Below are 27,332 nucleotides of genomic sequence, written 5' to 3'. Positions count from 1 at the left end.
GGGCATGGAGCAGAGGTGAGTCAGGGCTCTTGGACAGGTTCACCCTGAGAGCTGAGGTCCCCCTGCCTAACAGAACCTCTCCACTGCACCTTCAGCCCCCCTCGCACCTTCCACCAAGTAGCTCCCCTTAAAAAGCAGAACAAGTCAAGCCCCTCTGGGTCCTGAGTCCTGGGCTCTTCCCTCGCGCCTCTCATTTTCTCTACAGCCAGCCTGGTTCCCCGCGCCCTCACCTCCTCTCCACTCCACCCACCGCTGCCCGGCCTCTGGCCCAGCCCGGGACCCCTTCCCGGGGCCTCTGCAGGCCCAGCGACCACAGAAGATGAGGAGCGGCTCCCTGAGGCTGCCGGGACCTCCTTGCTCCCCGGCTTCCAGACAAGAAATTTCCCCAATTTCCCTCCCAGAGCCCCAGCCCTGACAAGAAACGGCCCCCAGTCAGCCATGCACATTGGGCTGAAAGCCCACCCTCCACCCAGGACCCAAGCCGGCCCCCTCCCTGCAGCCCCACCTGGCAAGAGCCTCCTGCAGGGCCGGCCCCGTGGAGAACAAGGTAGCCCTTCAGCATCTGCAGAGCCTGCAGGCCAGCGGGAAGGATGGCTACCTGCTCTAGTCGTGAGCACTTGGCCAGGTAGACAGATCCTCTGGGCCGGGACTGAGAATGACGACCACTGGGCTGTCACGTGGGGGATGATGGGGTTAACTGAACGTCAGCAGGATGCAGCTACAGCGTGTGAAGTGGCTTGACCGGTGCGGACACGCACACCCCGTGCAGTTCCCACCCGCCACCCACGGTTACTGAAGGCTTGACTTGTGGGGGCTACTGAGGAGCTGGGCCTTCGATTTGATGTGATTTTAATTAATTTAAATGTAGAAACTGAAACTTTACCCTTGACATCACCCTTCTGGTTGAACACAGGAGAGATTTGTGATGCCACCCCAGCCCCAGGGACCCGAAAACGTCACTGTCTGAAACACCACTGCCTAGCAGGGAGCTGGATGGCAACTCTCATCCATCGTTTTTTATTAGCTTTTAGAAAAAGCCACAGATTCAAAAACTCAAAAATTAAGTCTTTAGCTTGATATGATTAGGTCAGTCATTAAAACCTTATTTTAATCTCAAAATTTCTCATAGTGCAGTATATGAACATGACAAATTCATCTGTGTTAAGACAGAGATAAAAGTCCAATTAAGGTGGGCTTTACCTGAGTTTACATTTCAGGCTCTTCACGGTTTTGCCATATTATTCGTTTCAGAGGATGTGCTCAATTCAAGGCCGGAAGGCCATGCCTGATCTGTGAGCTGGTCCCTGGATAGCTCTAGGTTTTTACTAATAGGACATTACTCTACCGGTCCTGACCTGTTGTTAAAATTTTTCTTTATGCACATGTTAAAGGTTAAAGTATTTCATACATTAACTTTTCCTACTGAATTTGTGTTTCAGATGAATTTCAGGATTCCTTCATTCATCTTCTGTAAAGCGAAAATGAATCAAATGATCTAAGCATTTCAAAGCAAATTTCTGGATGCGAGCTATTTTGAGAAAGTTTGCCCTTGGCCTTGGCTACACGTACTTGTTCAGCCACTCGAGCAAGCTCCTTCTCGCCTCATCGATATAGGGCTTGTCTTCAGGCGAACAGTCTTCTCTCTTGCGATGCACGAACCCGTGCGTTTGCCCAGAAAACGTTTTAATTTGATATTCCACTTTGCAGTTTTCTTTCAACTTCTGAGTCAGCAAAGAGACCTGGTTGGCAAAAGATTTCATGATGTTAGGACTTTAACCCTCTAGCAATATTTTCCATTCTCCAAATCTTCCCTGAATGCTTATCAAAGAGCTTTAACATCTGTGCTTTAAGTTACGTTCCAGCTATCATGAATTTTTCACTTTTAATTTTATAATCGGCACAGTCCGCGCCTCTGGCAAAGGAGAGAATTCAGAGCGATATAAAAATGATACATCAGGGGACTTCCCTGGTGGTGCAGTGGTTAAGACTCCGCACTCCCAATGCAGGGGGCCCAGGTTCGATCCCTGGTCAGGGAACTAGATCTCACATGCGTGCTGCAATTAAGGAGCCCACGTGCCGCAACGAAGACCCGGTGCAACCAAATAAATAAAAATAAAATAAATACTTTTTTTAAAGATACATCAATTATTTGAAATTGTATTAATATATTTATATATTATTCAATATATACTTCAGTCTATTTGCATATACCATATTCAATGTATTCAATATGTAATTCATAGATTCAAGTATAAGTTGTTTAAAACATATCAATAAAATGTATCAGTTATGAATAACAACAGTAATTTCTAAACAACTGCTTTTGAACCACAGTTTCCATCTGCCTTTTCCTTATCAACATATTGGATTTAACATAGCTGTGTCTTCACTACTATATATAAAATAGATAACCAACAAGGACCTACTGTATAGCACAGGGAACTATACTCCATATTTTGTAATAACCTATAAGGGAAAAGAATCAAAAAATATATACATATACATATATATATGTATATATATATATTTTTTATGTATAACTGAACCACTGTGGCATACACCTGAAACTAACATGACATGGTAAATCAACTATACTTCAATAAAAAAATTTTTAATTAAAAAAAACAAACAGCTGTGTCTTTAAGGACAGAGATCTTATGATAACTCATGGGTTCCACACGGAGGGGGCACGGGCAGGGAAGTAAGTAACCAGCCATCCAGCCATGGCAGGAGCACTTAGGGGGTTACAGACCCCCTCAAAGTCCCCGATAAAACACACCTTTAAAACTTTAATGTTGAAACATATTTGGAGGAACAAATGAATCCTTCGGGATGTTTTCCCCAAAATGTCAAGTCCTGCTATTAAACACAGAGATGAGAAGAGTTAAGATGCCAACTTACCTGCTCTAGAGGAATCACAGCATCGTTTTCAGCAAAAATGAACAACGTGGGGTTCTTTAATTTGTACACGTCTTCAGAGTCTTTGATGATGCCTGGAGAATGGGGGCGGGACAGGGACACAGGATATGACTCCCGTACATGTGCCACAGAAAACGATGTGAGTTAGATTTTTCAAAGGAAAACATGTGCTTTGGGGGTTTTGTGTCTTTTCTTTTTAGCAATTCCACAAAAGTGGCCTGTTCTATAAAACTAGGCTCAAAGAGAAGGTTACTGAGTCTGAGCTCCCTTCTCTCTACCTCACTCACCAGGAATCAGGCCATTAAATGACGGCTGTAGACCTGGCCAGCTGCTTGGCAGGTAAAGATACGGAGCAGCCTGAAAAATGCTCCCTCTTGGGACGTGTCTTCATTTACCAAGAGGTGATAACTTTCTAATCTGGACCATCTGACCACCGCTGTTCTGGAAGTTTCTCATGGTTTACTCAAGCCCCAAGGTTCTGACGTCAGTGTTTGATGGGGTATTTGTGCTCAGAGGAGACCACGTGTGTGAAGTCCCTGGGCACGGCAGCGGGTCCCAGCAGGTCATTCATAATAATTAGTTTTCATCCTTCTAAAGTGCCTTCAGAATTTTAGAGATCATTTAGTCAAAAGCATGTTGGACTTTGGAGATTCAGACAACTTTGAGTGTGCCCACTCCTATAGGAAAATAAGTAAAAGTTTCAAACTTCACTGTCATTCTGAGATGAGAGGAGTTCTAAAGAAAAGATTATTCTGGGCTTCCCTGGTGGCGCAGTGGTTGGGAGTCCGCCTGCCAATGCAGGGGACATGGGTTCACTCCCTGGTCCGGGAAAATCCCACATGCCGTGGAGCAGCTAAGCCCATGCGCCACAGCTACTGAGCCTGCGCTCTAGAGCCCACAAGCCACAACTACTGAGCCCGCGTGCCACAACTACTGAGCCCACGCACCACAACTACTGAAGCCAGTGCGCCTAGAGCCCGTGCTGCGCAGCAAGAGAAGCCACCGCAAAGAGAAGCCCGCGCACCGCAAGGAAGAGTAGCCCCCGCTCGCTGCAACTAGAGAAAGCCCGCGCTCAGCAACGAAGATGCAACACAGCCAAAACTAAATAAATAAAATAAATAAATTTATTTAAAAAAAGAAGATTATTCTGGCACTTGTCAAAGACAGTAAGGAAGATTTTATTCGAGGAGACCACGGCAACAAGGGTTTGCAGTGAGGGAGGGACACCAGACTCAACCCCAAATGCGAGGACAAGTGGGATTTTCCACCACGGAGCAGGATGGGGGCCGGTGGATGGAAAATGACAAAGGAATCATGGGGCTACAGGGATTCTGGCCGGACAGTATTTGACAAAGCCTTTGCTGAAGGCAGGCCAGGTGACAAGGCATGGGTGGGGGGTGGACAGGAGGAATTTGATCACATATCAAGGATGGGGAGTTCTCACTAAACTGACCCAGTGGGCCAAGGAGAGAGCCCAAGGTCGGGACATACTCAGAAAGAGGACTCACAGCGGAGCCTGACTCAAGGGTGGTCATAGAGAATCCCAGTCAGTACGGAGGAGAAAAAATTGTTTTCCATTTCCTGTTGGCAGTATAGCAAAGCCAAGTAAGCCGGAGAGCCTCCCCTTAGCTGTAACTCCTCTCTAGAATGCAGGGAGCCACGGGCAAGAGGGCCACGCTTTCTGCCCTATTCTGTGAAGGCCCCGTTAGGTGGCTGCACAGCGCTTTGAGGCCCCTGGGCTCCAAGTCCCGCCCGGCTCCGCAGTCGCGCACTGCGCAGAGGCGGCCACGAGGGGGCGCCAGCGAGCAGTCCACTCCGGAGCGCCTTGTGCTAATTCACACAAAGGGCCACGAGGGCTGCCAGCCCCATTGTGCACAGCGGCCACCGGCAGCTTGCTGCTGCCTTTGAGTAAGTAAACAGGTAAAGGGCGCTTTTTTAACGCTAAAAGTAAGTGAAAATACCGCAGTAGGGAACCATTAAGTCAAATAAGAATCATTAGTATAACTGTTGGATATACTATCATGAAAGAAAGCCAAGGTCGGATGTTTCCATATCCTCACTTAGTAACCATTTCTATACACAGATATAATGTTCTTATGTCATTGGTGTGATACATTTGGTTTGTTTGCATGAAATGTTTATGTTGCTATTTACATTTTAGAGTCGGTTTTCCCTTTCCCCGTTTTCATATGTATACACATATATGCATGTGTATATATATAGTGTGTGTGTGTGTGTGTGTGCAGGACTGCATGCATGTGTGAGTAGTTGAGAATTAGTCATATCTTCGAAAAATCTTTTCACAGCTATTGCTCATAAAAATATTGCTTGATATTAACCATTATCACAGAAAGAAATGTATCCCCTTCATCCTAGGTTAAGAAATTGAGACCTCGGATTAGGGGATTTCCCCAAAGGCACACTGTCAGGACCCAGGTTCCCTCTGGGTAGATATTACATACTTCCGCCTCTACCTTCAGATTTTTTAAAACCAATTCCTTAAGATAGGCCATCTCTGCTCCACTGGGGTTTGTGTTACACCAGGACCCTCAGTTTGGGAAGAGGCTCGTGGCCTTTGTCACTCAACCCCTCGTCCAGTTTTCATTGTGTAAAAATGCACAAGGCAGGTTTACCGTAGATGGACACCCCCGCCCTGAATTCTGGGTATTTCATCATTATGTGATGGACAGCAACTCCACCCCAGCAGAATCCCACGACGCCAATCTTCTTGGCATGACAACGTTGTTTCAGATACTTCAGGACCGCATCAACTTCTCTAGAATGAAAGAAAAGTTATTCAAGGGGAATTCCCTGGTGGTCCAGTGGTTAGGACTCCGCACTTTCACTGCCGGAGCCCGGGTTCAATCCCTGGTGGGGGAGCTAAGATCCAGCAAGCTTCTGGCACAGCCAAAAAAAAAAAAACAAACGAGGTATTTTGTGGCCCCTTGAAAGTACACTGGGCAGCAAGCACTAGTGGTAACAGGGCTTTCTCAGCAGCTGTTCCTTGAGGTTCTGAGATCCCTACTTTCAGAGCTCCGTCCTCACCACCTCCTACCGGGTGACGAGTAACAAGTGACATCTCTCCCCGGCAAGTCTCCCTGCCAAGCCCAGCCTCTTCCAACCACCTGACAGGGTGGCACAAATCAGACCATCTTGAGCAACAGCCTTCCACAGCCTCAGGAGAGATCAAGGCCCAAGGCCACAGCGCGGCTCCAGGGCTTGATCCCAAGATCCGGCCCCAGGGAGCTCCTTCATCTCCTCTCTCTCAGCAGGGCGCAGCCTCAACCAAGAGGCAGCTCCCCAGCTCTGTCTGACTCAGCACATTCCATCCCCCTGCCCGACACCCTAACTCTGCATCGCCTGTTTCCTCCCATGCCCAAAGAGCACAGTAGTATTTGGAAAGGCAGGAGGAAGAGGCAAGCCCGAGGGGACGGGGAACAGTGGCTCTGGCCTTGCAAATGGTTCGTTTGCAAATTGGTTGTCTGGAACTCATACAGCTTCTGCAACTAGAAGCATGATGCCAAAATAGAGGTAGTGCTGCAAGGCCGGCCCGGAAAGTTCTGCTGGATCTGATAAGGAAAAAACGCTGTCTGTTTGCACTTAAAAAAAAAAAAAAAAAAAAAGGAAAAAGCAATTCTATTGCACTTTCTTTTTCTTTTAATCGTAAGATATCTTTGAACACATTTAAACATATGTATCATACCATTCTGTGTGCAAGTAGTTATTTTCATAATGTTAGAAGAGCTGTAATTAGGTAATTCTGCAAAATAAAATGGAATAAGGAATAGTTTTCGTCATTTTGTTTTTCAGTTTTTCTCGAATGCTTTGATCTTAAGAATAACTGCCTTAACTGGAGGGGACAAGAAGGAAGAGGGCATTTCTATAAACGTTCTTTCACTGACTCAAGTGAACCTATCTTCCTTTTGTTGCCGAGTATATATTCCCCACTTTCCTGGGAACACCAGAACTTAGCTTTGGATGAACCTCCCTTCCCCATGCTCGGTCCATATACTTCGGGGGGCTCAGTTCCCGGAGGGGAGTATGTGGGTCTGGCCTGGCCAATCGCAGCATAGCAATCTCTAGCCACAACGATTGGTTCAAGGATGGACTTGTGACCCAGTCATAACCATCAGGACAAAACGAGAATTTTGCTGGCTTGCTGGGAAAGGAGCCAATGGGAGGCTGGAGCTGCTGCAGCCATCTTGCCACCCAGAGGCAAATGCTGCCTGACAATGGAGCCAGCGTCAGACAAGGGTGCTGCGGGATGCTGGGAGGTCGCATCCTGGGGATACCTTCTGAGCTATAGACCAACCTCTGCTTGAAGCCAGAAATTACCTCTTTTCAGTACTATAAGCCAATAAATTCCATGACTCCTTAAGCAGCAACCATTCAAGATGGGTTTTCTTTCAAACAAAAGATATTTGACTAGACACAAGGACTGGAGTCTAATTTCCAAGTTAATGTCTCCATTTTATGTCTCATTTTGATTTAAAATGTGTGGCTCTCCTTATCCCCTGTGGAGAGGTACCTCTGGGCTGCTCTAATGCCCTCCAGAAAGGATCATCCTGATTTGCAGTCACAGATAGAAGGCAGCCCCACAAGGCTTTTCCTCAAAATGTCCTAACTGTTCCCCTCCACGCAAAGCTGAATGTCATATTCACATCACAGGCTCTCTGGGTCTCTTGTGTTTCTACTTGTATTTTACTCGTAACTTCTGGCTTCATTTTGTTTTTCCTGGGCTTGCAGTCTGAGTCCCTGGGAGGGAGGCCTGGAAATGGATAAAGGTGTGGGAAGTTGGGTCCCCAGTGCTCTCAGAGTCCACCCTGGGGAAGGCAAGGGAGGAAGCAGGGCAGAGAGAGAAGCTGGGCTGTGGTGTGGTCTCCACAAAAGCCCCAACCGGGGAACTTGGAGCTGGGGCGGCGCCCAACTAGGGGTGAAGGAGCCAGGCCTCCACAGCCCTGTGGTGAGACTCCCCAGGGTGGGACTTAAGACAAGGCGCTTCGCACCTCCAGCCACCGGCAAGACCCCGAGGTTCCTCCTTGCTGACAGCCCCGGCAAGCTGGGAGCCCCCAGGGCAGCCTGCAGCGTCTCCCTGGTCTGACGGACTGTGCAGAGAGCCGAGGGAGACCCTGGCCAGAGCTGCAGAGCACAGCTGCTTGGCACAGGCCCGCAGAGAGAGGGTGGCCAGGGAGCAGGAGAGTCTGGCCCTGGGGAGTATGCGGAGGAAGGTGAGGCCCCTGAGGGCCGTGGACACAGGTCTGCCCGGGGTCCGCCGGCTCAGGAGCTGGACGGGCCAGCAGCCCTGGCGTCAGCTCTGGAGCAGCAGAGGCTTCCAGGGACCAAGTGGTCACAGGCAGAGTTAGCAGCAGCTGCCCCAACCTGGGTTTGGGGGACAGCTTATCAAACACGAGGCTCCCGTGCGTGACGGGAGGACGTCCGACGATGGGAGAGGACAGCGTTCGGGAGGATGCCTGGTCACGGTGAGTCGGGGGCTAGGGCTGGGGGACCCCTTTGCCCTGGGCTCAGGTCTTCCTGTTCAGGAGGAGCTTGGCACTAGAGAACATCCCTGCCTCTTTCCCCGCTCCATCCTTATTCCTCCAGACCAAGAAGAGGGGATCTGAGTGGCAGCTGAGCCCTCTGGTCCTTGCTTCTGGACTGAGTGGAGCCAATTTAATAAAAGGCTGCAATCCTGGGGGATCCACCCCCCTTTTCTTCCCACAGTTCCCTGGACCCTGGCAAGACCGCGGTCCTGGTCTGGTGGGTTTGGTCTAAAGACCCAGTTTCCCCGAGGCAGGGGGTGGGAGGGTGGCGTTTTTGGGGGAGGGGATGGCACTTGGGGCCTCAGTTTCCAATCAGCAGAGTGGACGTGGGGCTGACGTGTTCTCTGATCTCTCTTCTCTGCCTGTTGTTTCAACTGGTTCTGCAACCAGAGGGGAAGGAGGGAGTGTTGATCTATGGACCCCTATAGCCCAACCGTCAAGGAAAATGGGACCCCCAGGTACTTCAAGGAAGCTGTCTCAGCATCGGTGCCACAAAGCATTTCCCAGAGAGGAAAGCAAGTGAACTCGCTGGGCAGCAGGGTGCTTGTTGGTTTCTAACCAACCCTCCGCTGCAAAGACTGTGCTAAACGAAATCTGTTTCCTTTACGCCTCAGGAAGGACTCTGCGAGCTGTGGCCTCTGAGGTCGTACACGGTGGGAGGGCAGGCAGGTGGGTGGGTGACCGAGGAAGCCGGACCCTCCTCTCCCTCCTGCCTCTTGCTCCTGGGGCCCTGGGGCGCCACCAAGACAGCCACGCTGGCTGGTAATGTACTTGGGACTTACTTATCGATCCTTCTGGCATCTCTTGTCTTCAACCACTCGGGGAAGGTGGACCAGTCCCCTGAGGGGTGCCACGGCTCCTGTCCTACAAAGAAGTCTGGAACAATGGTTCTGTAAAATAGGGACATTCGTCCTGCTTAGTTTCAGAGCTGTTGGGACTCCATATTTGCTTCTGTTCATTAAGAACTTGTCACGTTGGCGGTTCTGGACCACAGGAGAAGAAAGGTAGTGGTCACAAGGGCCAGCTGTGATCGCAGCAAAGAGGCCAACTGGCTCCAGGCCAGAGCATCTCAGATTTCACAACCGAAGGTGCAGGGCCTCTGGCAGCCGGCTGAGAGCCCAGCCCGTCTGAAAGGCCGAGGCCTCGGTCGTGCACACTCCCGGCTAGCTGTGACGCCCAGGACAAGGGTTCCCAGGCGGCGAGGGCCTGGGCGGGCGGACACAGGCTCCCCTCCTGCCCCTGAGGAGTCGCACCTCTCAGCTGGCCTTTCGCGTTAGCCTCAGGCCAGAGGGCACACCTGGTGAGCGGCCCAGTCACCATGACCAAGCAATTTCCCAACCTCCGCCCAGGATGCCAACAGGGCACAAGGTCCTGCCCCGAAGGTTTGGTCTCATGCAGGCTCTAAAAGGGGCCGCGGAGCAGACAAGCCAGCTTGCGGGGTCCATGTCAACCTTCCTTCCGCATCAACCCCGGGGTGGAGCAACGCGGCCCCCGCCAGAGAGCCGGTTTTGGAAGTAAAGGTCACGGCCATGGATGGAGGAACACAACCTCTCCTGCAGGGGTGGGAGGAACACTGAAATCTGGGTCAGAAGAATCTAAGTTCAGGTCCCTGTACTGCCCGTTCTGCCCTGAAACCTTAACAAGTCACTTAATCACTTTTAGCCTCTTTTTCTTGATCTAACAGAGCCCTGCACCCTCAGAGGATTATTCTGAAGGCAAAATACTTAGATAAGGGTGAGAGGCTTTGTTAAGTCACAGGCATCTTTACTCGTTTTTATGTTCCGTCTCCAGCTAATGGACCCACCCAAGACAACGGAAGCCACGCCCCATCCAATCTCCTCTCTGCAGCGGGTGACGTGGGGCAACTGAGACCTCCGCCTTCATGCCGCGGTTTCCTAACCATCAAAATGGGAACAGTGACAGCCCCGCCTTGTCCGGGTTGTTGGAAGGATGACGGGCAATTACCCCGGGAACGCCCTAGGGGTCCGGTCTGGCGGAGCCAGAAAGCAATCAGGGCTGGCTATTGTTTTCATTACTGGTATTGCCCTTGGAAAGTTAAGTTGCCTCATCCACAAGAAACGTGAGGGCATGAAAAAGGGAAAAATCAAGTGGACGTCCTCTTTCCAGTCAACAGGAAACTGCATCACACGGCAGTGGGGGTGCTTCCTTTCAATGGGTTTCTCTTTGTAGGAAAACGAGATGGGTGCACGCTTTGGTTTTCAGCTCCTCTTTTTAAGAAAACAAAGGGAATTGGGGTGCACCACACTCGGGGCTCGCTGAGTGAAGCTGGGCTGGCAGGGATGGTCCCTCCTCTCTCTCCTCCGTGCTTTACTGAAGCTGCTGCCAACAGCACAGCGGTGCGGGGCAAGCAGGTGACAGCAGTCACCAAAGGTGGCCATGGTCACACAGTGTGACAGAGGTAGCCTTTGGGAGCTGAGGTCTCACTCTGCCAGTTCTGGAAGCCAGTCTAACTCACATCAGGCCATGACAGTTCGTGTTCAGACCAGGATAACTACGTGTGCCCTGTGTGTGAAAGCTGACCCCAGGTGGAGATGCTTCAAGGGCCAAGTAATGGATCCATTTCAGAGCTGGCGCGTTCTGCCCTAGGGGTCCTGTACCAGTGTCTGCGCAGCGCCTCACATCGGGAAATAACTCTCCCAGCGTCCAACAAGTCTACAGGGCTAGCCATCCTAGGAGGACCTGAAGCCCAGACATTGGGTTGGGAGCAGTTGGCTTCCACTGGACACTGGCTGTCATATGTGACAGTCTCCATTTACCTGCACCCCAGTGAGATAAGAAAATACATAATGTACATCAGAATATACTCAGGGTTTTTGGTTTCATTTCCTTTGAAGGGAACAAAATACAGAAATTTACATGAATTTAAGCAAACAAAAAAAAAGAAGAAGTTTATACGTACGTGTATCCATTTCCTGCAATCATGTCCGCCATGTACCTGGTATTGGACAACTGCCAGCCGAATATATCTTGAATGACAATCACAGCTTTGCCAGCGTCAACGGGGGATTCGGTGAGATAAGCCTTGATGTGCTCAACTTGAACTTCACGCCCCAACCCTCCGTACTCTATTCTATGGCCAATGTCACATGGACAAGGGTGAGCTTCGTTAGCCATTGGAGATGTTTAAGTCAGGCTACAGAGAGACACATGCATTACACTGAGTGGGGCACATCCAAAGATTATAAACAATGAGAAAACTAAAATCAAGAGTACAGGAAAAAAATTAATTTTAACTATACTTACAGTGTATTCGTGCAAGAAATCAATGATAACTTCTGGTTCTGGGTGATGAGATTAAGCTAAGAAGAATCCATTCCCAGGTTTCCCTGCTGGCGCAGTGGTTGAGAGTCCGCCTGCCGATGCAGGGGACACGAGTTCGTGCCCCGGTCCGGGAGGATCCCACATGCCGCGGAGCGGCTGGGCCCGTGAGCCATGGCCACTGAGCCTGCGCGTCCGGAGCCTGTGCTCCGCAACGGGAGAGGCCACAACAGTGAGAGGCCCGCGTACCGCAAAAAAAAAAAAAAAAAAAGAATCCATTCCCATTATAAACAGTAGAAATACCAGAGTGAATGCAACTAACAAATAAAAGTTAAAATGGTGGAGCTCAGAGGGAAAAGGAAGCAACCTCCATCCCCGGGTGAGAGAGGAAACTGGAGGTCAGGGTCAGGGTGGCAGCAGCAGATGTGAAGGAGCCAGGATGCTGGGGACAGGGCCAGACCCAGAGACAGGCCCTCACCTAACTAGTGCTTAGGACTCTGTGTCCAGTGAGGCCTTGGGACCCCTTGAGACAGGGATTTGTAACTGAGACTTTCCCACACAAGGTCTGAGCCCTCAAAGGTTCATATTTAGCAGACAAAATTCAAAACAAACAACAAAAGAAAAACTCTGCCAACCAAGCCTAGGAATATGGTAAGGAAGCCCAGGAAAGGAAAAAAGAAACCATAAAAAATAAAATAATAAAATAAAACTGGAAAATAAATGAATGTAAAGTCTTCAGCAACAACAACACAAAAACCAATCCCCCAAATTTGCACCATCCTTTTGAAGTAGGAATACCTAGGCTGAGAAATTGACGGAACAGTGGACCCTGGGCAGTGAAATCCCTGGGCACCCGGCAGAAACAAATGCAAGACTTTCACAATTCAGGCCAGAAAATGCTTCCCACTGAAGAGGTGCTTACTACAAATAGCTTCACAGGAGGAAGTGCTCCAAATAAACACTCATCAGGAAGACTGATGGTGGGAATGGGGGTAGAAATGAGGAAGAGACCCAAACACACTTGACCAAACAAACAGCAGGAAAGGAGAAGAAGAAGAACAGTAAACCTATCAACCATAAAGCAAAAAATAATGTGGGCTGAAATAAATCCAAACAAGTATAAATATATTAAATTCACTGTTTGAGACAGATTCTCTAATTAAATTTTTGTTTTTAATTCAAAGAGGTTTCCTTGGAAAGGAAAAACTAGGAAGCCTGAACCCAAAGATAGAGATCTCTTCAATAGCAATTAGAGAATATACAGTCTTTTCAAGCAGATGTGAACAGCTACCAAACTGCCCACATATTAACCCACAAGTCAACAAAAATTTTATATAAAACGTGTTATATTAGCACAATGAAGAAATGATAATAAACATCCAAAAGGTTTAGAAGCGAATTACAATGAAAACACTCTGTAGCAAAAAGTGGAAGCAATACACTGGTACTTAGAGAAATATTGATACCCTAGATTCCAGTCAGAGAGAAAAACACTTTCCCCTACCCTCTTAGGTTCAGCAACTGAGGGCCTGCGAATTTAACCGACAAAAGTCAGATTAACAGGAGAAAAAGCATACACGTTATTAATATTTTTAATTTTTAGCACACAGTGGTTTTGCAGAAAAGAAGTGAAAACCCAAGAAGCAGTTAGACACATGGTTTATACAGCATTTTAACAAAGGGTGATAAATTGTGGAGGCATGACTGGGAAATATATGGGGAATCTGGTGATAAGAGTTGCTCCCCTCATAGGGGAGAGGGAATTTATGCCCTAATTTTAGGCAGAAAGGGGGAGGGAGAAAAACTCTTTTTGCATCTGCTGTTTCCTAATTGCCTTCAGCTCAAAATAATCAATACGCCAAAGTGCCATATTTGAGGAGGGTATCCTTTGATCCTCTTCAATTGCATGTATTAGACAAAAGGGAAGACTGGAAATAAGTTAAGCGTTCAATTCAAGAAGTGAGGGGAAAAATTAGAATAAACCCAAAAGGAGAAAATAATGAGATGAACATAAACAATGGAGAAACAGAAAGTGATTAAAATCTGATTTTCGAAGTTATAAAATAGGTATATCTCCAGCAAACCCGATCAATAAAAAGGAAAGAATGATAAAGACACACAACAACAACAGCATAACAATATGTGGAATGAAAAAGGTGACGTAAGTACAGATTTTTCCCTTTAAAAAAATCACCAAAAAATTAGTATAAACAACTTTACGCTAATAAATTTAGAAACAGAAAAACCTGACAAATATGCAGAACGAGAGGAAAAAATTCTTAACTTCAAAAATATAAAAGAAAAAAAAAAGGTGATGAGACAGCTCGAGATTAAAAGAGATTAAAGAGAAATGAAATCAAATGCACCATGTGAATCTTGACTACATCCTGGTTCCGAGTTAAGAACCGCTATAAGAGACACTTGGGGAACAAGTGAGGAAGCGAATATGGATGATAGTGGATATTACAAATTAATATTAATTTTCCACGGTGTGGTAATACAAGTTCTATAGGAGAATGTTCTTATTTTTAAAATATGTGTGCTCAAGTAGGGGATGGAGTATCAGCATCTGTAATTGACCCTCAAATCATTATAAAACACACATGCACAGACATACGTACAGAAACATAAAGCAATTATGGCAAATTGCAAACAACTGTTGAATCTAGGTGATCACAAGTGTTCACCTTCTTCCGGTTTTTGAGGAACAACAAGGAACAGTGTAGTTGGAACAGAAATATCAGGGAGAGAGCGTGGTGGGGAACACTGCTTTTCCCAGAATCCTCCAGCGGCTTCCATCTCACACCGAAAAAGCCAAATTCTTGCCACGAGAATGGTAATGGTGAAAAGAGCGAGAAAGGTCAGGGGCTAGATAGATTTTTCAGGTGCAGCCAATTGGTTCTGCTGACAGATGGCATGGGTAGGATATTTAACAGAAAGGAGTCAGTGGTGTTGCTTGAGCAACTGGAAAAGGATGGAATGTCTAAATGAAAGGGGAGAGTGCCGAAAGAGCAGGTTTGAGGAGACCAGGACTTCAGGCTGTGGCATAAGCAGTTTGAAATGTCTATGAGACATGCACATTCCTGTCCAGCGGCCAGCTGGATAACAACGCACAAGTTCAGGGCAGGGGTCCAAGCTGAGGATATGCATTTCAGAGTGATCGGCATACACGGTGGAACCTCATTATCTGCAGATTCTGTATTCATGAATTTGCCTACTTGCTAAATTTATTCGTAACTCCAAAATCAATTCTTGCTGGGCTTTTTGCGTCTTCCACAAATCTGTGTAGAGCCACAAAAAATCTGAGTCACTGAGATGCACTTTCCCAGTCAAGGTCGAAAAAGGCTGCGCTCTGTCTTCCTGTTTCAGCTCTCACGCTGTAAACAAATTTCCTTCTCATGGTCTATTTAGTGCCACACGTTTGGTAATTTTGTGCTTTTTGTTGGTGATTTCATGGGCAGCGCTAAAGTGCCGTCTACGGATCGAAATGCGAGAAGGCTGTGATGTGCCTTAAATACGTGTTAGACAAGCTTTGTTCAGGTGTGAGTCACACTGCTGTCGGCCATGAGTCAATGTTAATGAATCAACAATATGTAGTAAATATATATTGTGTTTCTTCATACAGAAACACAAACAGAACAGGGCTAAATATTGATGAGTTGATGGAAACGTGACCAGAGGCTCGTAGGAACCGACTACATTTCCCTGTGGTCCACTAGCAGCTAGTTCAGCGTTCACGGCAACTTTACCGAACATAACTTCTGCGAATGAGAATCAGCTGAGCACAGTATTTACAACCTTGAGAGTGAATCACATCCTTCAGGGAATAACAATAAAGAAGAATGCAGAAGATGGAGCCCTGGGGTCCTTCGGTACTTAAGCCTTCCTTTGGGGAGGTAAAAAGGGACTAGTGACTGTGTCTGAGAAGGACGGGCCAGTGAGAGAGGAGGAAACCCCAGGTGTGGTGTCCAGGAGCCAAGCCAAGAAAGGGCTTCCAGAACAGGAGAGTGGGGCTTCCCTGGTGGCGCAGTGGTTGAGAGTCCACCTGCCGATACAGGGTACACGGGTTCGTGCCCCGGTCCGGGAAGATCCCACATGCTGCGGAGCGGCTGGGCCTGTGAGCCATGGCCGCTGAGCCTGCGCGTCCGGAGCCTGTGCTCCGCAACGGGAGAGGCCACAACACTGAGAGGCCCGCGTACAAAAAAAAAAAAAAAAAAAAAGAAGAACGGGAGAGTGTAAGCATAACGGAATCACTTTGCTGTACACCTGACACTAACACAACATTGTAAATCCACTATACTTAAAAATGAAAAACCGTGTATGCACCAAAAATAATTAATTTTTATAAAAAAGAAAGAAAGAAAGGGAGGGTGTAGACCATGCAACATTCTGCAGGAAGACCCGAGGATGCAGACAGGGTTGCCCACCAGGCTCTGCACGGTGGAAGTCAGGCTGAGGGCGTCCAGAACAGGTTTGCAGGAGCGGGGAGGGCGGGACTGCTGGGGGCTGAGACAGAAGAGAGACGGGGAGACAGGAAATACAGAAAGCTCTCTCTAGACTGTCACCAGTCCTAAAAAAGAGAGTGAGCAAAAGATGGAGGGAAGATGTGGAAACAAGTCTTTTTTTTTTCTTTTTCTTCATGGAAGAAATGTCAGCATATTGGCTTGTGGATGAGAATGTACCACGGAGAGGGAACAAGTGGTCTCTGGAGAGAGGGGTGAGGCCAGCACAGCAGAGGAGGCACTGGGCAGGTCCTCCCACAGCCCTGGGAGAGAAGGCAGAGGGTGAGGACACAGACACAGGTGGTTGGGCGCTGCCAGGAGGGAGGTTGTGGATGCTCCCACCTGCCTCTGTTTGCTCAGAGAACTAAGAAGCAGAGTCAACAGATCAGGGTAGAAGAAGGAGGAGATTGGAGGGGAGAATAGAAGTGGAAAATGAGGGCCCGGAACATAGGCAGGGTCAGTGAGGCCGTGTCCCCCAGCCAGGTCCAGCTGCAGGATGCAGGCAGGGAGAGGCCGGCAGAACAGACGGGGCTCTGCTGGGTCATGACAAGGGCAGGAAGTCTCTGTGACTCCTCAGGAGGTGGGATGGACACCAAGCAACCCAGGTGAGAAAACAAAGCCCTGTGAGTCACTGCCTACCACACACAGAGATCCTGTCAGCCTCCTTTAAAGGTGCGAATCCCATTATGGGGGCCCCACACTCATGACCTCATCTAAACCTAATTGCCTCCCAAAGGCCCCGCCTCCCAATACCATCTTCAACATGTAAATTTGGGGGACACAATTCAGTCCACAGCAGTAGCCAATGTAAAAAATACTTATAAGAAAATTGGGGAAAATTGAACTGACTGGATATTTGATGATATTGAGAATCATTTTAATGGGGGGGGTAAGGGAAGGAGGAATAATGTTATAACAGTGATGGGTTTTTTTTAACGAGTCCTTATCTTTTATAGCTACATGCTGATGTGTGTACTGGGACTTTCCCAGTAGGCTGTGGAGATTGTGGGAGAGTGTCTAAGTACTGACAGTACTGGAATTGGGTGGTTCAGGAGCGTCCATTGTACTAGTCTCTCAACTTTCTTTTTCTTTTTAAATTTATTTATTTTATTTATTTATTTTTGGCTGTGTTGGGTCTTCATTGCTGCACGTAGGCTTTCTCCAGTTGCGGCGAGCGGGGGCTACTCTTCGTTGCGGTGCATGGCTTCTTACTGTGGTGGCTTCTCTTGCTGTGGAGCATGGGTTCGAGGCGCACGGGCTTCAGTAGTTGCAGCACGCAGGCTCAGTAGTTGTGGCACACGGGCTTAGCTGCTCCGCGGCATGTGGGATCTTCCCGGATCAGGGATTGAACCCGTGTCCCCTGCGCTGGCAGGTGGATTCTCAACCACTGTGCCACCAGGGAAGCCCCTCTCGACTTTCATACATGCTTGAGATTTCCCACAACAAAAAGCTTTCAAACTTTTATTAAATTTTAAACACTGTAAGATAAAAGTCTCCGTAAAAAAGTGAGAAAACAAGATACAGATTAAAAGAAATTATTTTCAAAGCAGAGGCCACCGTAGTATCCAGATAAAATATATGAAGAATTCTTAGAAATTAACAAAACAAAGACAGCCCCAATAGAAAATGCTCCAAAGATATGAGGCAATTTACAAAAGGATACACCTGAATGGCCCGTAAACATGTGAAGAGATACTCGACCTCACTGGTATTTAAGGAAATTATAACAAGAACAACAACAAGATACCGTTTTCCCTCTTGCAGATTGGCAATGAGTTTATTAACACCAAGAGATGGTGCCCAAGTAGGGAAACGGAAGGGAGTGTAAACTGATACACACTCTGGGAAGCAGTTCAGCAAAGGCAATGAGGAACACACCCTGCAACCCAGAAATCCCCCCACTGGTGTATTCCCTAGAGAATTTCACACTCGTGTGTGTGTGTGTGTGTGTGTGTACACACAGACACATGCAGTGGGTATGCAAGGCTGTTCTTGCCACCAAAATGTGGCAATAATTGCAAGCAATATAACGACCATCAGGAGAATGAGATACGTTGCCATTTATTCATTGTCGTGGGTTGAAATGCGTCCCCCAAAAAAGTTACTGTTCAAGTCCTAACCCACAGAACCCGTGAATGTGACCTTATTTGGAAATAGGTACTTTGCAGAGGAATCAGGTTAAGACAAGGCCATCCTGATGAAGGTAGATGCTAATCTAATTAATGGCTGGTGTCCTTAGAAGAAGAGAGAGAAATCTGGATACAGACACAGACACACATGGAGGGACAGCCATGGAAGACACAGGCAGAGTTTGGAGGGGATGCATCTACAAACCAAGGAACACCACGAATTGCCAGCAACCACCAGAAGCCGGGAGAGAGACAAGGAAAAACTCTCCTCTGCAGGTTTCAGGAAGAGCACAGCCCTGCCAACATCTTCATTTCAGATTTCGGGCCTCCAGACAGTGAGAGAATAAATTTCTGCTGTCTTAAGTCACCCAGTTTGCGGTAATGTGTTACAGCTAATACACTCCTAAAAAGAACATTACATAGCAGTTCAATGAGCAAACTCCATATATAGTTATCAATACAGTAAATCTCAAACACATAATGCTATATAGAGAGACAATGAAAGAAATGAGATTAGTTATTTGTAGTGAGGTGGATGGACCTAGAGTCTGTCATACAGAGTGAAGTAAGTCAGAAAGAGAAAAACAAATACCGTATGCTAACACACATATATGGAATCTAAAAAAAAAATTAAAAAAAAAAAGTGGTTCTGAAGAACCTAGGAGCAGGACAGGAAAAAAGACACAGACATAGAGAATGGACTTGAGGACACAGGGAGGGGGAAGGGTAAGCTGGGACAAAGTGAGAGAGTGGCATGGACTTATAGATACTACCATATGTAAAATAGATAGCTAGTGGGAAGCAGCCGCATAGCACAGGGAGATCAGCTCGGTGCTTTGTGACCATCTAGAGGGGTGGGATAGGGAGGGTGGGAGGGAGACACAAGAGGGAGGAGGTATGGGGATATAAGTATACGTATAGCTGATTCACTTTGTTATACAGCAGAAACTAACACAACAATGTAAAGCAATTATACTCCAATAAAGATGTTAAAAAAAAAAGAGAGAGACAATGGTTTTTTGATGCTAAGTTAATACTAAAACCCCTGAATAATACATATTTTTAAATTAATTAATTTTATTTATTTTTGGTTGTGTTGGGTCTTTGTTGCTGCGTGCCAGCTTTCTCTAGTTGTACACAGGCTCAGCAGTTGTGGCTCACGGACTCTAGAGCACAGGCTCAGTAGTTGTAGCGCACGGGCTTAGTTGCTCCGCGGCATGTGGGATCTTCCCGGACCAGGGCTCGAACCCGTGTCCCCTGCATTGGCAGGCAGATTCTTAACCACTGTGCCACCAGGGAAGCCCAGGACAAAATGTTAATGTCTTTTTTTTTAAATAAATCTGCATCATGTGACTATGGGTGGCTATTACATTATATCCTGTACTTTCCAGAATGTTCTAAATGCTCATAACTAGAAATGACTAAATTTTAAGGAAAGAGAAATTAAGAGCTAGTCATTTGATCAAAGAAAAATTTGACGGTATTTTTCATAGTTTTGTTTCCATAAACTACATTATAGAACTATTAGAAGTCAGAACAATCCAGTATCAATAGCAGTAAACTTTATGTCCCACCTCACATTACTTGTTGAGAACTTATTCCTCAGGCTGATTTCTTACCTGGCTGTCCTATGAGGATGCGAGACCACAGAAAATAAGCAGTCTTGAATCTGAATCTTTTTACTTACCTTCGATTGCTATCCACTTTCCAAAAGGAATGTTTACAGCTAAGACAGCCACTCTCTGAACTGATCCTGAAAGGCCTTTCTCCCACAGAAAGGGGTGCTGGCTGAGAAGACCTGGATGTGCCACACATGAAGGCTGGACTCCTGCCAGACACTTCACGGGGCACAGCAGCCAAGCCCAGCCAGTGTGTCCCGGGCCAAGGCCACAGTGGGCAGGGCAGACAGTCTCTCTGTGGGCAAGAGCCTTGGGAAACATACCCTTCACACTCTACTGATTGTACTATACGTAAACCTTCTGTATATATTTCAAGATTTGGGCTCTTTTCCCTCCCAAATGACACATTTGTTAAAACACAATTTTCAGAAAAAAAGTAAAACTATGACTCCTATACAGTTACCAAAATGAATTCACATTAAGGATTGTATTTTACTCATATGATAGGAGGAAATAAGGCAGATGTTACCACTGGTCCTAAGGAAAAAAGAAAAGGCCACTAATTTATATGGGGTAGAGGGATGTTGAGATGAATTATAAATGGAGACAAAACCAATTTTTCCACAGTAGGGGAGGAAGCCAATTAATTCTCCACCAGACAGGACAGAATTTACAAACCTATCAGTTACCCCCAACTTTCACAGAGCTGCAAAACAGCTCAAATACAATGAACAGGGCTAGAATCAGACAGCCCGGAAGGGTGGGCTATAGTCGATGGGTACTTTTCCATTGAAACACAGAGTTTCTTCTATGACATTATAAGGTCACAGTGAGGGATAAGGTTTCCTCCTGTAAGGGGATGGGACTGTGGGTCTGACAGGTATGGTGGGGTCCTCATAAAATGTACCAAGAAGCGCTTTTCTGTATCGTGTCAGGTGGACTTGGCAACACACTCCAGCCACCCTGAGATCAGATCTGTGGTTTCCACCAGTAACGCCTCCAGAAGTCAGGGTTCTCTTTATGACACGAGGGATGGCCAGGACATGCTCCAGCAGGGGAGACCCTGATGGACACATTCTCTGTCAGTGCCACCCAGGATGCAGCACTGAAGTACATGATTCCCCCATAACACCCATGCAAGAGCCCACATAATTGTGAATGACTGCGAGACCCGTCCCCTACAGACTGACTTCTCTGGCCCCTTGACAAAGATTCTCTCCTTGACCGAACTCTAGTCAGGATCCTCTGAACTCTCTTCTCAACTAGGCCCTGGCTTTTGGGCTTTGTCCTGTTTTAGTAAGAATCTGCTAGGTCGGTTTAGCAGAATCCCCCAGCCTCCTATCTGATTCGCTCCCTCATCCTCCATCATCCCCCAGGTGATGTCCCATCACCCTGGCTTGTCTTCTGCGAGAATCCTGTTAGGTCAGCTTAGCTGGAATCCCTTTATTTCCATCCACTGACCCCCTACTCTGCCCCTTGGCTAGAAACTCCCACTTTTCCTTATATTCAGAGTTGAGCCCAATGTCTCTCTCCTACTGCAAGATCCCCCTGGAGTGGTCCCTAACCCCTATCACGACGGTCCTGAATAAGGTCTGCCTTACCGTTTTTTAACAAGTGTCACGAATGAATGATATTTTCTTTGACACCCTCCAGTCCTCCTTCACACAGCAAATGCCTCCACAAAATTGTAAGTCAAAACCTATGGGGATCACTGGTGCATGTTTGACCTGCAAATTCCAAGGGGCTGCTGTGTCCTCCCCCCTTTCCTAAAATGTACCATCCGGAGGCATTCTTTTACTCCAAACAAATTTGTGCTTCTTGACTTCTTTTTCTGAACCAGTTATAAGATCTGCCTCGTCCCCTCTTTAATGAATAAAATAGAATCTTTAACACACGTTCGTTTCTCTATCTGTATTAGTCATGATTTTGCCTTTTGCTGAAAATTATCTTTTAACTGTATAATTGAACATTCCCCTTTTCTCACTGGAGGGCAGAAGGCGAGAAATGGGTGGTCAAGTATGGTTGAGCTAGTGTGGTTTCCTGCTTTCATACCCCCCAGGATTTAAATAACTCAGAAGTCACACTTCCCAAAGCAATGAAGATCTCCAAAAGAAATAGGGAAGCAGATTTTGATAAGTGAAGGGGATTGGTGTTGATGGGAATGCAACAAGCAAAGAAGTCTAGGAATAAAATGCTGGTGGCCTCAGAGATTTAGAAACGGAAACACCTGAAAGGGCATCGAAAACAACTACAGGACCCCTAAGGTGGCTGCAGGGCAGGGCTGGGGGTTTCCTTTACTGGGTAAACACTGTAACTTGCATGGCAATTGATCTTCCATCTTGCAGCAGGGAAGGCAGGGCCCTCCTTATCCTTAGATGGTTCTGTGAACATCGACTCCTCCAATTATTTTTATTTTTCAGTAATCATGGTTGTGTTTTCCAAAGGGTACACGGTCTTGACAGCATTAATTAGAAAACTAGATGGGATGAAGCTAGATTGGCCTGTGAACTGCCAATCATGTGGGTGCCTCTGGCCTTTTCTTGGACTGTTGTGAGGCCTGGATGGCATTCCCCCAGATACCCACAGGGCTCACTTCTGACCACCTTACTTTAAATGGGCTTTGAAAACAACAGGTGGCATGTCCATCAGCAAGTAGCCCTAAATCGCAGTGCCCAGCGTCAGCAAGGCCTGGGACAGGCCACCGCTTCACCTCCTGACCCACATGGCCGAGTGGGAACGGTACAGTCTCTCCTGGCAACACGGACCCAGCATACAGGACGCTAACACGCCTAGACCAAACCCTCCTCTCTTTTTTTTTTTTTTTTTTTCCCCCTTTTTTTTTTTTTTTTTTTTTTGCGGTACGTTGCGGCCTCTCCCGTTACGGAGCACAGGCTCCAGACGCGCAGGCTCAGCGGCCATGGCTCACGCGCCCAGCCGCTCCGTGGCATGTGGGATCTTCCCGGACCGGGGCACGAACACGCGTCCCCTGTATCGGCAGGCGGACTCTCAACCACTGCGCCACCAGGGAAGCCCAAGACCCTCCTCTCTTAACACCCATCCTTAACAAAGGCTGCAAAATGTGGAGAATGAGCTGGACGCAGATACGCTCATTTTTCCCCCATACTTTTATGTCAGTAGTAAGAACTATACGACCAAAATGTTCAACTGTAGGAAAACGGTTACAAAGAGTATTTAATGGCACAGAGGAAAGGATCAAGACATAGTGTTAAATGGAAAAAAAGGAATACAAGTTTATATACAGTATGATTTCAACTGTCTATTCAAAATGTATGGCTAAACAATACAGGAAAATATGCCAAAGTAGGATGGCGGGGTTGCTTTTCTGCAGTGACAATGTACTGCTTTGATAAAAGCTGGTGTTGAAAATGGACTTTAATAGGTTCATTACCTGTGCACGTGGCAAAGACCTCCTTTGCCTCAAGCAAACGCATGCGCAAGTTAGAGCAGAGCGGACCTGCAGCGCGATCCTGGGCTAGCGAAGCGCACGTACCTCGTCCAACTGCCTGAAGGACGCTGTCCTTACGCGCGGAGGACGCTGGACCGAAGCGGGCAACGCCGCAGCCCCGCGGGACACAGGGGAGACGGTCAGGGGCAAGCCGAGGGGGAGGCGCCTCCTTCGGGGACGGAAGTGGACGCGGTGACGGAGGGCGGTGGGATCCCGGTGGACCAGTGGCTGTCCTGGATTCCCGGCCTCCGGGGAAGGCTGGAGCCGGAGGGAGGGGCAGGGAGGGGAGGTTGGGAGGAAGATTCTCCTATGAAATTTACATGTGCGCCTGTCTCCTGAGACCTGTGACTTCTTTACTGTAAATTAAAATTAGGCTATTTTAAACAGTAGATGACTACGTATTCATACTTGACCTCCTTCCCTCCGCCGCCACTCCATATTTTGTCTGGTCACCTAACATTGTGGTAACCAATTCAATTGGCTACAGAGAAGGGTTAAGAAAGAAAACCGGAAGAAATGTTGATTAGGAAAATGAGTGACAGGGAAAAGTAGCAGCAGCTTCTTGACGCCACAAGAATTTCACCAAAAATCTCATGACACGTGAGATAGAGCCTTACTAGTTAAGACGCTTCCGGTTGGAAAAGGTGTGAATTCTGATTGAGGGTGACTTTTTCTTAAGGGATCTTTTCTGCAGAGGGATGGCAAATCAGTAATATAAAGAGCCTCGAGGGGTAAGGTTTGTGAGACTTAATCTGATTGTTAAAGGGCAGTTTTCAGAAAAAGGTAAGATCATGACGCTCACACAGATATAAAAATGACCTCTGTTGAGAACTTTACAGTACTCATTAATTAATAAGAAAACGAGGCAGATGTTAAAACTAGTTCAGAAGAAAGTTCTTAAAAAGTGCACACGTATGGAGTAAAGGAATGGTGAAAGGGAAATGCAGACAGAGGCAAACTGGCTTTTTTTCCACAGCATGCGGAACGAGGTCAATTTGCTTGTCTGTCATCTACCTACAACTTGCAGAATTGTGAAACAGCTACCAGACATTGGAAGACAAGAATCAGATAGCCTGGATGGTGACCTCTAGGCAAGCATAGGTTTCCATCGAAACACGAAATTGTTTCTATTACACTGTTTCTAAGCATCTTCCAGCATCTTGGAAGTACCAGTTACATGGAAAGACTAGGTGTGACTGCTTACACATCATTTTTCTCTATTTGGTAAATTTAGCTCTCCAAGCATCATTCCTGACATTAATTAACGCTTATTAACATGAGGGATTTCAAATTCGCAACTCTATGCCTTGCCAAAATTTGCCAACTCAGCGTTTAACTTATGCACATACTTAAAAGTAATTTTTAAAAAAGTTGCCTCCAAATCAGTCTCAGTTGGCACAGTCGTGCAGTGGACGCTATATTAAAAGTACACCTCTCTTACAACATTCAAAAACAATTTATACCTACTGTTTTCCCACCTATTTTCCTAAAACTATCTCCCAGACCCCTCTCACAGTCTCCTCTCTGTCTTAACGTGCACCTTCCCCCTGAACCTGGCTGGAATCTCTGTGGTCCTGCCTCTTCCTCCCTGTGGTCTCCCTACTTTGGGGAGAGGGACGCCCTCTCTCTTTCCATTTATGCAAATCCTTTCCAGCTTTCAGAATTCTTCTTCATGAAGCTTGCTTAAGTGCTACAGCTCTTGATTTTCCTTAACCTGCACTCCTAAAAAAAAAAAATGATTCCTTTGGCATTTTGTACTACAAACTGGGTCACTGGATCATGTAACATCTTCTAGTTGATGAAAACCTTGCTTTCACAAGTGTAGTAACCTGAGGTTTCTCAAGGCAGGCTGTGAGTGTTCTCTGCTCGAAACACCTGAGTGCAAGGAGAGGATGCCTCCTATGTCCATCTTCTTGCATTAAACCAAAGACGTGTCCCTTCTCCTTAGACTCGTTTTCCTTAACTATGAAATGAGGGATTAGACTAGATTTGGTTCTCAAACTTTAGCACGCATCAGAATCCCCTGGAGGGTTTATTAAACCACAGAGTGCTGGGCCACAAACAGAGCCTCTGATTCAGGAGGTCCAGGGGGAGCCTCAGGAATCTGTGGGTCCAACAAGATTCTGGGTGATGATGCTGGTGTCCCTGGTCCAAGGACCATACTTTGAGAATCACAGTGACTAGCAAACCCACTTGGCTGACCATCAAAACCATCTAGGGAACTTGTAAATTTCAGATGTCCTGGGCTCAGACCTACTGAACCAGAATCTTACAGGGTGGCACTGGGGAAACCTTATTTCAAAATAATCCTCAGGGGCTTCCCTGGTGGCGCAGTGGTTGAGAGTCTGCCTGCCGATTCAGGGGACACGGGTTCGTGCCCCGGTCCAGGAAGATCCCACATGCCACGGAGCGGCTGGGCCCGTGAGGCATGACTGCTGAGCCTGCGCGTCCAGAGCCTGTGCTCTGCAATGGCAGAGGCCACAGCAGTGCGTACCGCAAAAAAAAAAAAAACTCCCCAGATGACTCTTACGATGGACCAACTTTAGGACCCAATTGAACTAGATAATCTGTATAGGCCATGTCAGTGTCAACCTTCCATGATTTTATGTTATAGGTTCAGCAAGGAAAGCCTGGCTGGAGGAAGGCAGGTGCAATTCTCAGGATAAAATAAATCTTATAGGTCCATCAAACTAGAAACATACAAGAAAAGGGAATCCTGGGAAACATAGATCAGTTTAGCCCAGTGGGCACATCGACAAACCATCGCACCGTGGCTGGGTACCCTTCCAGTCCTCCCCAAGGCAAAGGTGTTATCCTGCTAGAGATACACTGGTTTAGCATTAAACAGAACCTTTCACGTGCCAGTCTGAAACATCTGCAACTGAATTACTTCACTGCCTTGGGATTTCTCCAAAATAATGTGTAGGTAATTTTTAAATATCTGAATAAGTCAAAGAAGTCACCGAAGTGTTACCACCCAGAACCAACGGAGGGTGGGCCCTAAACATAAATTCTTGCTTCTATCTTAAAACGTACAAACTGCTTGCAACACCCCAAATGGCATTTTTTTCACCTTCACCAGTTTTAGTTCCAAACTCCTCTGGAAAATTCATCACAAGATAATATTTAACTCTAAAAAAAAATTTTTTAAAGCTCTATTCTTAAAGAAACTCTTAGCATAAGTGAACACTGGGGTTTCACAGAGTTCCTTAATAAAGAGCTGTGACTCAGCAGTCACAGCTGGTTGTCCCTCCAAAGTTATTTTATTTATTATTATGAAATAACGAACTAAATTCCAGGAACTGAGTGAACCCAAGCTGAATTAACAAACCGGGCAAAGTTAAACAAGACCGCAGACTCTGCTAAAGCCCCGTATGAACACTGACCTTGAAGGCAAGGTCAGGAAAAGTATTCCATGGGACTGCTCCTCTAAAGAAATTTTGGAACAAAATCAGAAGTGCTGGTGTGTTTGAGAACATCTCCCAGGAATACCTGGGGGAGAGTGTATTGCAGGTCATCTGTTCCCATTTCTGGGGTGGTGTTGCTGACTCAGCCCCACCCCTTGAACGCAGCTGCAGGTAGCCAGCTGGGAAAGCACTGAGTCCTGCGCGCAGGGCAGGCATTGCTGCTGAAGGCAGGTCGGAAGGCTGGGTAGAAAAGAAAGCTGGTTTCTAGATGATTCTTGAGCCATTAAGCCATCTTGTCACCCCTAGACAGAAAGCCTAAATTAGCTTTTTTCCCACTTTTTACTATGAAACTGTACAAATATGCAGAAAAGTAGAAAGAAAAGCTCAATAAAGTCCCACATTCCCCTGATTTAGATATAATTATTGTGAATATTTTTGCAGTTTACTTCATTTCTTTTTTTTTTTTTTTTT

General features: G+C 46.9%; 1 protein-coding gene across 3 annotated transcripts; it reads right to left on the bottom strand.

Annotated features, from left to right (window-relative positions):
• Positions 1-1,001: 1,001 nt before the first annotated feature.
• Positions 1,002-23,717, bottom strand: CMBL (carboxymethylenebutenolidase homolog). Of its 3 annotated transcripts, none has more exons than XM_024767208.1 (6): positions 23,500-23,717; positions 11,380-11,613; positions 9,242-9,349; positions 5,553-5,695; positions 2,902-2,993; positions 1,002-1,739 (listed from the first exon to the last, which is right to left on the bottom strand). In XM_024767208.1, the coding sequence occupies exons 2-6, from the start codon at positions 11,592-11,594 to the stop codon at positions 1,560-1,562; spliced, it is 738 nt and encodes a 245-aa protein (XP_024622976.1). In that variant the 5' UTR covers positions 11,595-11,613; positions 23,500-23,717; the 3' UTR covers positions 1,002-1,559. The 3 variants fall into 3 exon arrangements, with proteins under 3 accessions (XP_024622976.1, XP_024622978.1, XP_024622977.1); XM_024767210.1 differs by lacking the exon at positions 23,500-23,717 and adding an exon at positions 23,398-23,479; XM_024767209.1 differs by lacking the exon at positions 23,500-23,717 and adding an exon at positions 11,724-11,814.
• Positions 23,718-27,332: the final 3,615 nt, after the last annotated feature.

This window comes from Neophocaena asiaeorientalis, unplaced genomic scaffold (genome assembly GCF_003031525.2).
Source record: "Neophocaena asiaeorientalis asiaeorientalis breed wild unplaced genomic scaffold, Neophocaena_asiaeorientalis_V1.1 scaffold112, whole genome shotgun sequence".
In the NCBI taxonomy this organism is placed as follows: domain Eukaryota; kingdom Metazoa; phylum Chordata; class Mammalia; order Artiodactyla; family Phocoenidae; genus Neophocaena; species Neophocaena asiaeorientalis.
The sequence above is the reverse complement of the archived record's forward strand: the minus strand, read 5'-3'. Positions and strand labels throughout refer to the sequence as shown.